This window comes from Mustela nivalis (assembly GCF_964662115.1).
Source record: "Mustela nivalis genome assembly, chromosome: 16".
NCBI lineage: Eukaryota > Metazoa > Chordata > Mammalia > Carnivora > Mustelidae > Mustela > Mustela nivalis.
The window spans coordinates 35079676-35095346 of record NC_139035.1 but is presented as its reverse complement, the minus strand read 5'-3'; the positions used below and the strand labels follow the sequence as shown (position 1 = coordinate 35095346).

Sequence of the window (15671 nt, the reverse complement as noted above, 5' to 3'; positions counted from 1 at the left end):
TCACCTATAGGCATATTATATATATGCATACTTTTGGTTTGACTGCCTGGCACTCTGAAATGTATTTATGGGGTGTTTCAGTTCCCGGTTGGTTGGCCCTTGGTCGTGATGGTCTGTCACTGGTTGGTTGGCTTGTAAGAGTGTGTCCACTGAGGTGAGTTGCCATTGATGGAGCCAGTGGGTTTAGACTAGTTGTGGAGACCATGGTTATAGAAAAATCAGATTTGTCCAAAAGATGTGGCAAGTTTTTAGTGTTCTCACAGTTGATACCAACTATGTGCTTTCATTAAAACATAGTACAAGTTGGAATCTAATATAACACAAAATTACATATTTATCTCTATTAATAGATCCAAGTTTTATAATGAACAAGGTGACTTCTAAGTGTTGCACGATGACAAAGTTTGATAACCATTAGGCTCAACCACCAGGTTAACGTATTTTTTAAAAAATACTTTATTTATTTATTTTACAGAGAGAGAGAGATCACAAGGAGGCAGAGGGGCAGAGATGGGATGGGGGGTGGGAAGAAGGCTCTCAGCTGAGCAGGGAGCCTGATGTGGGGCTCCATCGCGGGGCTCAATCCCAGGACCCTGAGATTATGACCTGAGCCGAAGGCAAAGGTGTAATTCACTGAGCCACCCAGGCAACCCCAGGTTAAGGTATTTTCTAAGAGGCAAAAGCCTTTGGAGGATGAACTTAATTGGGAAAGAGGTTTTTTTTGGAATCAAATTCATTATTGTTATTATTATTTACATTATAGTTAGTTAACATATAAATTCATTATTTTTAATAATCATTTAGTAAGAAGGAAAATATTTGTCAACATGCTGAGAAAAAGAACAAAATGGCATTGGAAACACAGAGTGGGTGTGTGTGTCGGGGGCGGAGGGATGGGTTCAGAGAAACAGGCTGGAATAGGAAATATACCCCCTCTTTGGTAGTTGTACCAAGTAGAATCCCAGCATCTTATAATTGGGTGGGACCTCAGAGGTCATTAGCCCAATCTCCTTTCCAGGCTCAGAAATCTCCTTTCCAGTTTATTTCCAACTTCTGCTTGCATGCTTTTAGTAATGAGTTTACTGTACATCATAAGGAAACTCCTTAGCTTTTAATGACTCTGATTTCTTAATGACCTAAGAACTGCTTCCTTGTACTTCTTTTTGCTTTTAGTTTTGCGTTTTCAAGCCACATAAAATAAGTCTATTTATTGGATCAATATGGCTGCCGTTCAACTATTTGGAGGTAAGGATGTGGCAGGGTTGCATTGGAATTTCTCTATTCCTCTATTCAGTTGTTCCAAATGTGACAGGGTTCTTGGATTTTTATATGCTCAAGTCCCTCTGATCCAAGTAGTTTTTGTTTGTCAAGGTCTCTCTTGAAATATAACAACTATCATTGACCGAAAGCTTACTGTTTGTTAGGTACCTGCATAAGTACTTCACGTGCATTGTCTCAGTTAATTCTCAAAAATAATCACTACGGAGGCACTATTTTATAGATGGTGCTTAACTTAATTAACCTGAGGCAGAGAGTTTATAAGTAACTTGTCCAAGGTCTTAAAGAGAGCTAATGGAGGAGTCCGAATGCAAACCTCAGCAAATCCATGGATTCTCTTAACTTTTTTGGTTTTCCACCTGCCAGATTGTAAAGTAAAATAAAACTACCTCCTTGTCCCCTTTTCTGGACATACCACTCCTACTAATAAGATGTTAGGAGTTCTTGTTTTTGTTTGTTTGTTTGTTTTTGGCAGACCTTTGTTAGCTTATATTGAGCTTGTAATCAGTGGAAACAGCTAGGTCTTTTTCATATGATCCGCTGCTAGAACAAGCGTTCATAATTCTGGGGCCATGCAAGTGGATTTTTGGAACTAATTCTGTACTGTATCTTCTCCGTTCAGTTTCAACTGTGCTTCCAATCTGTTGAGTCATTTTGAATCCTGACTCTACAACCTCACTAACAGAAATGATATGTATACCTTCTGTCACTTCTAGGTTGATGATAAAATTGCCAGGCAGGATAGGGCCATTTTTGTCCCTGTGCGAGGAGAGGGACTGCTATTGATAACTACTACAGTCCCTGGAGACGGCCTCAAAACCTTGATTCTGAAACTGTTAAGCAAACCTTTTTCCTTCCTTTCCTTTAACCCAGGGCTCCTGGACCTCTGCCCTACTGATTGACATTTGGACCAGGGAGTGCTATGTTGTGGGTGGGTGTCCTGTGTATTAGAAGCTGTTTCGCAGCATCCCTGGCTTCTACTCCCTAGGTGCTAGTAACAGTGCCCCCCTCTCCCTACCAGACAACTAGAAACGTCTCCAGACATTTTCAAATGTCTCCTGGGGGGACCAAATTGCTCCTCCTCTGAGAATCAGTCTCTGACTTCATAAATAGATTACCTGAGCCATCAAGTATTTACTAAGAACCGATTATTTGCCTGGGACTTAATAATTTCTATGAACATTAGAGAGGAAGAGGAGGACAAGGAACTTGATCACAAGATTATACTCTGTTCCTGGAGGAAGAGGACTCAGATGGGAGATAGCCTGTCTTTTCTCTTTCTGACCTAGAGCTTCTTACTATGATTTGAGTTGAGGAGGAGGAAGGCTGGGTAGAGCCAGACATCCATTTGGGCATTCTTGGGACCTTGCCTTGTCTTCTGACTAGCTAGCTAGTTTTTTTTTTTTTTTTTTTTTCTTTCCTCTCTCTCTCTTTCTGTTATAATACAGTTAGGAAAAGGGGCATCTGGGTGGCTCAGTGGGTTAAGCCTCTGCTTTCTGCTCAGGTGATGATCTCAGAGTCCTGGGGTCAAGCCTGGCATGGGACTCTCTGCTCAGCAAGGAGCCTGCTCTCCACCCCCCACCCCAGCCTACTTGTGATCTCTGTCAAATAAATAAAATCTTAAAAAAAAAAAAAAAAAGAACAGGAAGAAAGAGGTATCAGTCAAAGGAGACTCTAGTCAGGTATGAGATGGCAAATAGGTTTTTTGCCTTGAATTAATCAGTATGTGCTATTAGTATACTGTAGCTCACAAGCTGATTTATCTTCTGATCCTAAAATGCGAAGCCTGGTGGGACTTAATAAAACTTTTTCTGCCTCCCCTAACATGAAAAAAAAATGAATCCTCCATATACTTATAAGCACGCAATATGAGTATCGGAGTCCCTGACAGTGAAGCAAATGCTGCCTGCGGCTCAGGTAGCTGCTCTCCCCACAGGGCTCAGCTAAGACCCCCTCTGCCAGCATGCTTACCCTCTCTGCTGTCCGCCACAGGGAAACAGGCCCCTCAGGAATCAGATACTGAGACATAGTATAAAACGAGTTTTATTTCAAAATGCAAAATGGTGGTCACTGTAATAATTAATAATAATAACAAGAATATAAAAAGCATTCCCCGCCTTCCACCCTAGTGCAAAACGGTGGATGCACTCAGAAAGCTCGAAGACACGTAATTTTGGACATGTTATCCTGCAATGCTGCACAGCAGCAACACTTAATCCCAAACTCCTTTTGGTGGATCCGTGTGGTAGTTCAGGTCTGGAAGCGGGTGGCTTCTCAGATCTAAGTCCAAACAGCACAGGACTCCTGCTCTTTCCCCCTTGAGCCCGACCCTACACGCGCCCTCTTTCTCGAACTCCGGCTTTCTCTTCCCTCCCTCCGCGGGCTCCCAGGGGTCCTACGAGGCGTGCTGCCGGATGGAGAGCGTGCGGCTGCAGAGGACGGCCTCCTGCTGCTTGCTTTTCTCCCGCAGGGTCTGGATCGCTAGGCTCTTCCGCTCTTGGGCCGCCTGGAGCTCGGCCACCGCCGCCTCCTCGTCCCGCAGGCGGCTAGCGGCGGTGAAGGGGCTGCACACAGTCTCCACTAGGCCGATGACCATGCCGACGAAGGCCAGCACGCCGCCCAGCACGTACAGCTTCAGCACCTTCCGATTGGGCCTCTGGGCCATCAGCTCCCTGGCCAGCGGGATCAGCTCCTGCACCGTTTCCATCTCGGGGCCGGGGGTGACCTGCGGAAGGGGCGACGCAGGAAAGGGGACCGTCAGCCACGGAAGGATGGCTCCAGCCTGCCCGAGCTCCCCTCACTCGGCTGTCCCGCAGGAAGGGGGGCCCGCCCCGGACCCCGCCCCGCCGCACTCTCTCCCGCGGGGTTCACCTTGGGGGCGCAGCGCGATCAGGAGGCAGCGCGAGCGGTCAGCGCGTGAGGGGGTCTGGCCGGCCTCTGCGTTCTCCTCCTACGCAGCCGCGGCTCTTCCAGGTGGAGACTCCGCAGCTGGCACCTCGGCGGTGCCCCGGGGCCGCTTATATCTTTTCCTCCGAGACCCGCCTCCCGGGCTCCCCTGGCCCGGGGCCAGCGCCGCTAGCGCCAGAGGAAGGAGGGGGAAGTAGGGGGGGCGGGGTAGGGGCGGGGAAGGACCTAGGTGGGGGCGGCCAGGAGCTGTGCACGCCTGGGTCTTGAAGCTGGGAGTCCCATGCAGGGGAGACCGCGGCGGGCGTGCGGGGATGGGGGCTGCCGGGTCGCAGGAGGTCCCCCTCCGGGTGCACACTCCAGTGAGGACCCGGAGCCCTGGGAGGTAGTGCGGACACACCCCATGTGACTCTTCCTTAGTGTGGGTGGGTGGCCCAGCTTTCCTTGCCCTGGGTGGCCTGTGAGGGACCCCTAATGAGGATATCGCGGGAAGGCGGGGGGGGGGGGGGCTTCTACCTAACCGGAAGTTCTTTGGTTTTTATTCCTAAGTGTTGTCATTTTCCCACAGGTGTGGGGACTGGAGGGGAGAAGGCAAGGGGGAGGGATCTTGGAAGGAGCAGAACCAGGTTTCAGGGCTCTGTACATGCTTGTGTTTCTTTCCGGCTTGACTGGTTTTACTCACAGGTGCTAGCCCTAATAGGGTCACTTGATAGATTACTACTTATTGAGGGTGCCCTTTTACCCAGGTGTGTGTGTGTGATGCCTCTCTCTGCGCTTGCGCCTGTTTGAATATGTACTTCTGGGTATCATTAAATCCAAATTATCTCCACTCCTACTTGAGAAGTGCAGCTGTGGGTTACAGGGCAGAGAAGATGGAAGGGGACTGTCCATAGTTTCTTCTGGGGGTCTGGAATGCAAATAGCTCATGCTCTCAGTGAATGCTTGCCACTTCCCTGGGTCTGGGGGTGCAACGCCACTGTGCTGGCTCCTAGAAACGGGCAGAAGGGTAAGAGCAGAGGGTTTGGGTAAGAGCTGGAGAGAGAACTCTTGGCGGGAGGGGGTGGTGCTGGCTGGCTCAGTTGAAGAGGGTGTGATTCTGGGTCTGGGGTCCTTAGTTCAAGCCTGGGTTAGGTGAAGAGATTATTTAAGTAGGTTAAGTAGGACTTAAAAAAAAAAAATCACTCTTGGAAGCAAGGGACGGGAGAAAGATACATTTTGGCTGGGATTAAAATCATTCCTATGGGGTGAAGGGTGCAATGATTTAGCTTTGGTTATCCATTTACCAGAGTTAACTAGCTAGAGGTGAAAAGCAGAGGCAAGTGGGCCAAAGGGCTGCCAGCACTTAGGGGGAGGAGAGAGAAATCAGACTGGCCAGAAAATTTGTGAAGGTCAGTGATGCAATCTTGCAACAGCCTCCTGTGGGTAGGGACAGGGAAAGGGGCTGTTTCAAAGATCAAGTGTTGGAGTCCTTGCATATTTTAACAGTAACCTTTTTTGGGGGTGGAGGCTGAGGCAATTTCCCTGACAATTTAGTTAAAAAAGACAACCCTGCCAGCTACCCTTTGCCTTGGCTATTAGCATTTACGGTAGTAAGATTTGTGTGGGCAAGGTTAGTTAAGCAGCTTTTGTAAAATTCTGCCTTTTAGTCAGAACCTAAGCAGTCAAGTTGACATGGGGCCAAATAGAGGTTATTCCTACAGGTTGGTGAACACTGCTTATTGTTCTTTTAATGTTGTCAGACAGGAAATTTCTGCAACAAAGGACCAAGTTGAGATTAATATCAATCTTGGGATTTTCTTTTCTTTCTTTTTTTTTTTTTTTAAGATTTTATTTATTTATTTGATAGAGAGCTCACACAAGAAGGGGAGAGGGGCAAAAGGAGAGGGAGAAGCAGACTCCCTGCTGAGCAGGATCCTGATGGGGGTCTCAATTTCAGGACCCTGGGATCATGACCTTAACTGACTGAGCCACCGAGGTGCCCCAGTCTTGGCATTTTCTTTGATTCTTTCTTAACATTTTGAAGAAGTCTCTAATAACCTGGCAGAAATGATATGCAAACCTCAAGATTTGTGAGTGTGCCAAACACTGTGGCTTCTGGAAGCGTATATAATATATACCTTATTATCGGGGCTTTCACTTGGTTCCTTCTCTGAAGGTGAGTTAGCCCAGCATTGGTCGCAAAACTCCAAAGCTGACCTGAAATTGACTCCATCGTAAGCATTTCCGGTATTTCTATAACTCAAAGAAGAAATCCACGTGCCTTCCACCGTCAGCAGACTGTAATTTATCCGGGGTTCCCCTTTTTTGTGATTTACTGTGGTAGAGCACATTACTACCTGGATGAGTTCCCCTCTTTCCCTCTTTGATAATATGACTTTGACCTTGACCCCCGACCCCACCAGCTGGCTGGCCAGGGCTGTGCAGACAGAGCAGCAGGTGGTACAGATTGGGGGTGCCAGGGCATTTGGTGTTTCTGGTTTAGGTGGTAGCCGGAGCTGAGGAAGAGGTGGTGGGAATAGAAGGCTGAAGAATCCAGGATCAATTTGTGTTTAGGAATTTCTGATGGCTCCTCTGTCTAGGTGGGAAAAGAGAATCCAGCTTCTTGGGTAGAGGGTTATATAGGGCTTGGGAAACTAAGCACGTGCTTTAACAGTGCTGATGTCACTTTAGAGATGGAAAGCCTTATGTTGCATCATGCAGGTCAGACCAGCTGTAGGGTAATCAACCATTTCAGGGTGTCTAGGGCTGAGGGGTTTCCCTGAGTGCAGGACTCACAGGGTTGAAACTGGGACAGCTCTGGGCTAATTGGGGTAGCTGGTCACCCGACCCTTGAGTCTATCCTAACATTTAGTTGTGCCATTTCTAGGAAGGTAGGAAAGGCCAGTTTAAAATTTATTTTGCGGGCACCTGGGTGGCTCAGTGGGTTAAGCCGCTGCCTTCGGCTCGGGTCATGATCTCAAGGTTCTGGGATCGAGTCCCGCATCAGGCTCTCTGCTCAGCAGGGAGCCTGCTTCCTCCTCTCTCTCTCTGCCTGCCTCTGCCTACTGTGATCTCTCTCTGTCAAATAAATAAATAAAATCTTAAAAAAAAAAATTTATTTTGCTTTCCAAATCCCTTTCTCCCAAACACTAAAACAAACACCCAGAGCCACCTGCAGAGGAGCAGAGGGGCAGCAGGTGTGAGTGCAGGAGAGAGAGAGAGCTACCCCACAGCTGTGCCTTGGGAACTGAAGGAACAGGAGACAGAGACCTTTTGGATGATTGGTTGTCTATGAGCCTACACTAGTAATAGCATTACTTTGTTACCAGCTCTTTGCCGCCTACCAAAGTCACTGCCCACATGGGTATAATAGGAGGCTGGAGGGGGAGGATCCTCCATTATAGGAGACAAGATAAAATCATTTGTAAATCTGAAACTCCTCATTTTTTTTTTCTTGAGTTACTTTCATTTCATGTACACTACTTTTGGAGAGGTTTTATCTCTCAAATATCAATGGATGATTTTTGAATCTACATGTCCAACTTTTGTCTGCTTCTGGATTAGAGTTCCAGAGTCTAGACATTTCTATGTGGATCTGTTGCTTTTATCACAAGCTTAACACACTCTAATTAAGATGCTCCGTATTCTCTAAGTCAAGCGGAGAAAGACAACTATCATATGATCTCCCTGATATGAGGAAGTGGTGATGCAACATGGGGGCTTAAGTGGGTAGGAGAAGAATCAATGAAACAAGATGGGATTGGGAGGGAGACAAACCATAAGTGATTCAATCTCACAAAACAAACTTAGGGTTGCTGGGGGGAGGGGGGTTGGGAGAAGGGGGGTGGGATTATGGACATTGGGGAGGGTCTGTGCTTTGGTGAGTGCTGTGAAGTGTGTAAACCTGGCGATTCATAGACCTGTACCCCTGGGGATAAAAATATATGTTTATAAAAAATTAAAAATTAAAAAATAAAAGATGTTCCGTATTCTATGTATTCTTACAAACTAACTCACCTTTTCATGTATCCTTATTGCTAGCAGGGGCATCTCCACTGTACCTGTTCTCTGGGCTTCAAACACTGTGGCATTTTTTTGGCCTTTCCTGACCATTCTGTCTCACTGTGCCCTACCCAGTGCCCTGCTTTATTTTTCTTCCTAGCACTTAGTACCTGAATTTATGTGGATAGAACTATTGCTTTGCTTTTATTTCTTTTCCATGCTCATTGGAGCCACCAGTGAGGGCCGCCAAGCTTCATGAGGGCTGGAATTGTATTTTGCTTTTCACTGTGTCTCCAGAACCTCCTATGATCCTTGGCATATGGTAGGTCCTTAAAAGGTATCTATGGGATTAATGAATGTCTTCCCCATTGGACTGGCAGGAAGGGACCGTGTTTATTGGATTTGCATGTAGACATTTAGCAGATGCTCAAAGAAGCATTCAGGCTTTTTCTTTTTCATTTTTTCTTCTTAAGTAGGCTCGGTGTCCAGCATGGGGATTGAACCCAACAACCCCGAGATCAAAAGTTGCATGCTCTACCAACTGAGCCAGCCAGGAATTCCATTGTTTTTTGTTTTTCGATAGTTTTCTTTTCTCTTTTGTTGTTGTTGTGGTTGTTGTTGTTGCTGTTCTTCTTCTTCTTCTTTTTTTTCCCCTTTAGTTTTCTTCTCTGTACTCTATTTCAGACACTACAACCAAATAAATCTTAAAATTAAATTTTTATTCTTTTTCTTTGTTTTAAAAAATTTTTCTTATTAACATATAATGTATTATTAGCCCCAGGGGTATAGGTCTGTGAATCGTCAGGCTTACACACTTCCCAGCACTCACCAAAGCACATACCCTCCCCAGTGTCCATAACCCAACCAACCTCTCCCCACCCTCCTCCCCTCGGCAACTCTCAGTTTGTTTTGTGAGATTAAGAGTCTATTATGGTTTGTCTCCCTCCTGATCCCATCTCATTTCATTTTTTCCTTCCCTACCCCCCAAACCCCCCATGTTGCCTTACAAATTCCTCATATCAGAGAGATTATATGATAATTGTCTTTCTCTGATTGACTTATTTCTATTAGCTTAATACACTCTAGTTCCATCCACGTCGTTGCAAATGGCAAGATTTCATTTCTTTTGATGGCTGTGTAATATTCGATCTTCTTTATCCATTCATCTGTTGATGGACATCTAGGTTCTTCCCATAGTTTGGCTATTGTGGACATTGCTGCTATAAACATTCGGGTGCATGTGCCCCTTCGGATCGCTACATTTGTATCTTTAGGGTAAATACCCAGTAGTGCAATTGCTGGGTCGTAGGGTAGCTCTATTTTCAACTTTTTGAGGAAACTTCATGCTGTTTTCCAGAGTGGTTGCACCAGCTTGCATTCCCACCAACAGTGTAGGAGGGTTCCCCTTTCTCTGCATCCTCGCAGCATCTGTCATTTCCTGACTTGTTAATTTTAGCTATTCTGACTGGTGTGAGGTGGTATCTCATTGTGGTTTTGATTTGTATTTTCCTGATGCTGAGTGATGTAGAGCTCTTTTTTATGTGTCTGTTGGCCATCTCAATATCTTCTTTTCAGAAATGTCTGTTCATGTCCTCTGCCCATTTCTTGATTGGATTATTTGTTCTTTGGGTGTTGAATTTGATAAGCTCTTTTTAGATTTTGGATACTAGCCCTTTACCTGATATGTCATTTGCAAATATCTTCTCCCATTCTGTCATTTGTCTTTTGGTTTTGTTGACTGTTTCCTTTGCTGTGCAAAAGCTTTTGATCTTGATGAAGTCCCAATAGTTCATTTTCCCCTTGCTTCCCTTGCCATTGGCTGGCGATGTTTCTAAGAAGAAATTGCTGTGGCTGAGGTCGAAGACGTTGCTGCCTGTGGTCTCCTCAAGAATTTTGATGGCTTCCTTCCTCACATTGAGGTCTTTCATCCATTTGGAGTCTATTTTTGTGTATAGTGTAAGAAAATAGTTCAGTTTCATTTTTTTTGCATGTGGCTGTCCAATTTTCCCAACACCATTTGTTGAAGAGACTGTCTTTTTTCCATTGGACATTCTTTCCTACTTTGTCAAAGATTAGTTGACCATAGGGTGGAAGGTCTATTTCTGGGCTCTCTATTCTGTTCCACTGATCTATGTGTCTGTTTTTGTGCCAGTACCATACTGTCTTGATGATGACAGCTTTGTAATAGAGCTTGAAGTCTGGAACTGTGATTCACCACCAACTTTGGTGTTCTTTTTCAACATTCCTCTGGCTATTCGAGGTCTTTTCTGGTTCCATATAAATTTTAGGATTATTCTATTTCTTTGGAAAAAATGAGTAGTATTTTGATAGGGATTGCATTAAATGTGTAGATTGCTTTAGGTAGCATAGACATTTTCACAGTATTTGTTCTTCCAATCCATAAGCATGGAAAATTTTTCCATTTCTCTGTGTCTTCCTCCATTTTTTTTGGTGAGTATACTTTATAGTTTTCTGAGTACAGATTCTTTGCCTCTTTGGTTAGGTTTGCTCCTAGGTATCTTATGGTTTTGGGTGCAGTTGTAAATGGGATTGACTCCTTAATTTCTCTTTCCTCCGTCTTGTTGTTGGTGTATAGAAATGCAATTGATTTCTGTGCATTGATTTTATATCCTGACACTTTTTTGAATTCTGATACAAGTTCTAGAAGATTTGGAGTGGAGTCTCTTGGGTTTTCCACATAAGTATCATATCATCTGCAAAAAGTGATAGTTTGACTTCTTCTTTGCTGATTTGGATGCCTTTTATTTCTCTTTGTTGTCTGATTGCTGAGGCTAGGACTTCTAGTACTATGTTGAATAGCAGTGGTGATGGTGGACATCCCTGCCGTGTTCCTGACCTTAGCAGAAAAGCTCTCAGTTTTTCTCCATTGAGAATGATATTTGCTGTGGGTTTTTCATAGATGGCTTTGATGATATTGAGGTGAGTACCCTCTATCCCTACACTTTGAAGAGTTTTGATGAAGAAAGGATGCCGTACCTTGTCAAATGCTTTTTCAGCATCTATTAAGACTATCATATGGGTCTTGTTCTTTCTTTTATTAATATATTGTATCACATTGATTGATTTGTAGATGTTGAACCAACCTTGCAGCCCTGGAATAAAATCCTACTTGGTCATGGCGAATAATCCTTTTAATGTACTGTTGGATCCTATTGGCTAGTATTTTGGTGAGAATTTTCACCTCTGTGTTCATCAAAGATATTGATCTGTAGTTCTCTTTTTTCATGGGGTCTTTGTCTGGCTTTGGGATCAAGGTAATGCTGGCCTCATAAAATGAGTTTGGAAGTTTTCCTTCCATTTCTACTTTTTGGAACAGTTTCAGGAGAATAAGAATTAATTCCTCTTTAAATGCTCAGTAGAATTCTCCTGGGATGCCTAAATTTTTATTCTTGATTGCCTGCTTAAAGCCTGGATTATTTTTTAAAAAGATTTTATTTTGTATTTATTTATTTGAGAGAGAGAGAGAGAGAGATCACAAATAGGCAGAGAGACAGGCGGGCGGGGTGGGGGGAAGCAGGCTCCCTGCTGAGCAGAGAGTCCAATGTGGGGCTCAATCCCAGGACCCTGGGATCATGACCTGAGCTAAAGGCAGAGGCTTTAACCACTGAGCCACCCAGGTGCCCCAAGCCTGGATCATTTTTTTATTGCCTCCTTGGACTCCCGGATTCTGCAGATTGGATTTACTTGATTGGTATTCTTGGAATCTGAGACTTATATGATCTGCTCTTCTCTACTCATCTGACTTGATATTTCATTCTTCTCCAACAAGAATCCTTTGCTCCACAGGTGGGTTTCTCATGGCCAGAGAAACAGTCCATTCTCATTTCAGCTGCCTCACCTTTGCTCATAATCTTCTTCCTACCTGAAATGCTATTCTCATTCCACTCTGTCTTCCTTTCTCCCATTCATGTGCTCCAGGAAGCCAGCAGCACACCCTGATCTCTCTTTTCTGTGAATTTCAGCTGCCTTTATGGCTTGTCCTGCACAGGTCGGCACTGTGTTGTGTGCTGTTTATACAGCTCTTTCACTGTTCCCTGTGGGCTTGCCGTGCCTCCATAAAAGACCAGATCTTTGTACCTTTCATGGTGTAGCGTATAATAGGGGCTTAATCAATACTAGTTCCATTGACTTGAAAGTCACTATTGAGATAGAGATTGCAAAATGATCAGATTCTCTGGGGAGGTTATTTTAGGCACAGTGGCTTGTCCTTGGCATGGAGCCTGGGGGTGAAGATTGCCCAAGACCTCACAGCTTGGCTTGGTTCCTTCCACTCTGGCTTTCTCACCTTTCACTTGCATTCCCAGCTTAGTGTCTGACATTGCAGCGATTGGCTTACTCTGGGGTGCTCCTCCAGCCTGCTCCTGGGACTCCGGGGCCTTGACAAATCCACACTGGTGAACAGACTCCTTGTAGACAGTTTGCTTTAGTCCCTCATGGCTTCTGGCTGAGCGGAGCCACCATCTGCTGAACCACGTGGCGTGTGCCCCGAACAGTAGCACCCTACAACCCCTGTCCCACTTCTGAATCTCGCTACTCTACTCTGCAAGTTAAAATCAGCAGAGAATTTTCCCGAAGCTCAAATGCCAGTGCGACTTAAGAGGATAGGGCTCTGGAGTCAGATAGACTTGGGTTTGTTCAAGACCTGGCTCCACTTACCAGCGTCTGACTTTGGACAAGTGACTTAGCTTTTCTAGTCTTGTTCATCATCTGTAAAGTGAGGGTGATGATCACACCTATTAAATGAGGTGTGAGGAAGCCTGAATGAACTGGAGCACTGGAAAGGGCTTAGCAGGCTGACACGAATGAAAGCAGTCATTATTCTGTTGATTGTTGATTGACATTATTCTGTTGAATGATTCAGTCATTATTCTGTTGTCTTTGCCTCTTGCTCAGGTCAGCCATTCCTATGGTCTTTTATCCCCGGGCCCAGGTCATTCACATTCCCTAGGTGACACACAGGCAGGGATAAGGTCCAAAAATATTTGTTAAAGTCTGCCATGTATCTGATACTGTATTTAGTTACAGAAAGCAGAATACAATACAACACTGTTTTTGCCCTCCTGAGACTCATAGTCAAGTAGAGGTCTCGGACATTAAGTAAGTTATTACAGTATACTGAGATAAGCACAATAATAGAAATAGACACCAGTTAAACAAATAGAATAGAATGAGAAATATATTCATTGATTTAGTTTGGGGATTCCTTGACCAAGGAAGGCCTAAAAGTGGGTGATGCCTGAGCACCTGAGGGTATTAAAGGATGGATAATGTTTACCAGGTGACTCTGGGAGGGAGTGGGGGTTCAGGGTTAGGGGAGGCCTGGAGTGAGAGAGGACTGCATATAAAAAGGATGGGATGCATGAGAATATGTTGCATGGTCCAAGAGAAGTTAGGCAAGACTGGAGTCAGAGCATAAAGGATGGGTTTTGGGAAATGGCAGGAAATCAGGAGGAAGTAATAGGCAGGAGCCATAATGAACAATACCTAAATGATTGCCAACATATGTGGTGTCAGGAACTATTGACCACTCCCTTCTTCTAGAAAGACATTCTCCTTGGCTTCTGTGTCATATGCTAATTTTCCTCCTGTTCTATTCTGGACACCCCTTAGCTTTTTTCTTTTTCTCCCCTCGCTTTTGCCTTTAAAAATTTTTTTAAGTAGACTCCGTGCCTAGCATGGAGCCCAGTGTGGGGCTTGAACTCATGACCCTGAGGTCAAGAACTGAATTGAGATCAGGAATCAGACACTTAACTGAGCTACCCAGCTTCCTCATCCATTTGCCTTGTATATGACCTCTAAATATCAGAAGTTCTCAGGACTCAGTCCTGGAACCTCTTTTTAAACTTTACATAGTCTCTTTAGGTGATTTAGTTTACTTGTGAGGCTTCCATTATGCCTCTGTGCAGATGACGTACATGCCAGAGCTCTAGACCTCTGTATCTTCCTGCCCAGGAAGATATCCTCCTACATCTTGACTTGGAAAGCTACCAAACTTTCCATGTCTGAAGCCAAAGTCAGTATTTCCACCCCCCAAATTTGTACCACCGTCTTGCTTCATCTAGACTTCCTCATCTATCTGGTAGACCAGTCCTAAGCCTCGGAGCTGTCCTTTTCTCCTTTCTCTGTCATCCAAGACTTGTCATTCTGCATCTTAAATATCTCTTGACTTTATTTGCTTTCTATCTCCCTTGCCACCCTCCTAGTCTAAGACCTCATCATCTTCTTGGACTATTGCTGTGGTCTCACAATTTGTCTCTCTGCCTTGGGTCTTGAACTATCCAATCCAATCCAATGTAAACTTAAAAAAAAAAAAAAAGAAAAAAGAAAAAAAGAAAACCGTGTCATGTCATTCTTCTCTTTAAAACCCTTCAGTGGATCCCTTAGCATGGTGTATAAGTTCACCCATGGTTTTTTCCTTGTCTGTTTTTCCAGTTTCATTGTATGTCCCTCAACCCTTGCTCTCTTGATGCCAGCCACACTGTTTTGGATCTTTCACAAGATCCTTCCACATGTTGTTCTCTTTACCTGGAACACTTATCATTTCCCTTTATCTTTTTTTTTTTTTTAAAGATTTTATTTATTTATTTGACAGACAGAGATCACAAGTAGGGGAGAGGCAGGCAGAGAGAGAAAGATAGAGGGAAGCAGGCTCCCTGCTGAGCAGAGAGCTCGATGCGGGACTTGATCCCAGGACCCTGAGATCATGACCTGAGCCAAAGGCAGCTGCTTAACCCACTGAGCCACCCAGGCGCCCCCATTTCCCTTGATCTTATGAACTTATACTCATCCTTCAAGTGTCACTGTCTTCTCACTGCCTCAGGGAGGCCTTCCTTGATGCTTAGGTGAAGGAAGCTTCCTGTGCTGCATTTTCCCACAGCCATCTCACTTTCCCTTTCATGACTCTATTGTGTGTCTCTATCACCAGACTGTAAGCTCTGTGAGGGTGGGGACTATCTCTGTCTTGTGCAGTGTTCTCAGAGCTAGCACCATGCATCGTCTATTGAATTATCTAATCACAGCTATCACTTTGTCTTATATTGAATTGCTTATGCTCTAGGCAGTTGGAAAAATTGATGAATCTCAGGCAGCAGAATGGTTCAATAAGACTGAGTTTTAAGGAGATCACTATTGGCAGAGTGAAGAATGCATGAGTGGAGTGAGAGTAGAGGCAAAGAATGGGATGTTGCTAGGGTAATTCAGGCAGTGAGGGACTGGGCTAAGACATAAGTAATGGGGATAGAGGGAGACAGATTTGAGTGATGCACTGTAGGTAAAACTGGAAGGCTTAGTGCTCTAGAGGAGAAAAGGAGTCAGAGATGACTCCCAGGTTTGGAGAAGAAAGAAGCAACACATTTAGAGAAGAAGAAAATGAGTTCCATTTTGGGTATATTGAGTTTGGGCTGTTTATGAGACAAAGGTGGTCATTAAGGAGTTGTATATGAATCATGAGTCTGGAGCTCTGGAGAGAGATTGGGTTGTGAGTTGAG

The 15671-nt window shown here is 44.6% G+C and overlaps 2 protein-coding genes across 10 annotated transcripts in view; one reads left to right on the top strand and one right to left on the bottom strand.

The window, feature by feature from the left end:
• The window catches only part of LAMB3 (laminin subunit beta 3), a 171173-nt gene that overhangs the window by 102692 nt on the left and 52810 nt on the right, over nt 1-15671 (top strand). Inside the window, exon 1 of one of the 9 annotated variants that reach the window (XM_082701796.1) lies at nt 4526-4544. The exons of the other annotated variants lie outside the window; for them this stretch is intronic. The gene's annotated coding sequence lies outside the window, so the exon portion shown is untranslated. Of the gene's footprint in view, nt 1-4525; nt 4545-15671 lie in introns of those variants that run through there. 9 annotated transcript variants of the gene reach the window in all.
• On the bottom strand, nt 3306-4375 carry G0S2 (G0/G1 switch 2). The gene is made up of 2 exons (XM_082701827.1): nt 4150-4375; nt 3306-4003 (listed from the first exon to the last, which is right to left on the bottom strand). Exon 2 carries the CDS (start codon nt 3983-3985, stop codon nt 3674-3676), a length of 312 nt encoding a protein of 103 aa, XP_082557953.1. The 5' UTR covers nt 3986-4003; nt 4150-4375; the 3' UTR covers nt 3306-3673.

Excerpts from the sequence above, each read along its gene's own strand:
- G0S2 (XM_082701827.1), bottom strand. The coding sequence starts at position 3,985 with ATGGAAACGGTGCAGGAGCTGATCCCGCTGGCCAGGGAGCTGATGGCC.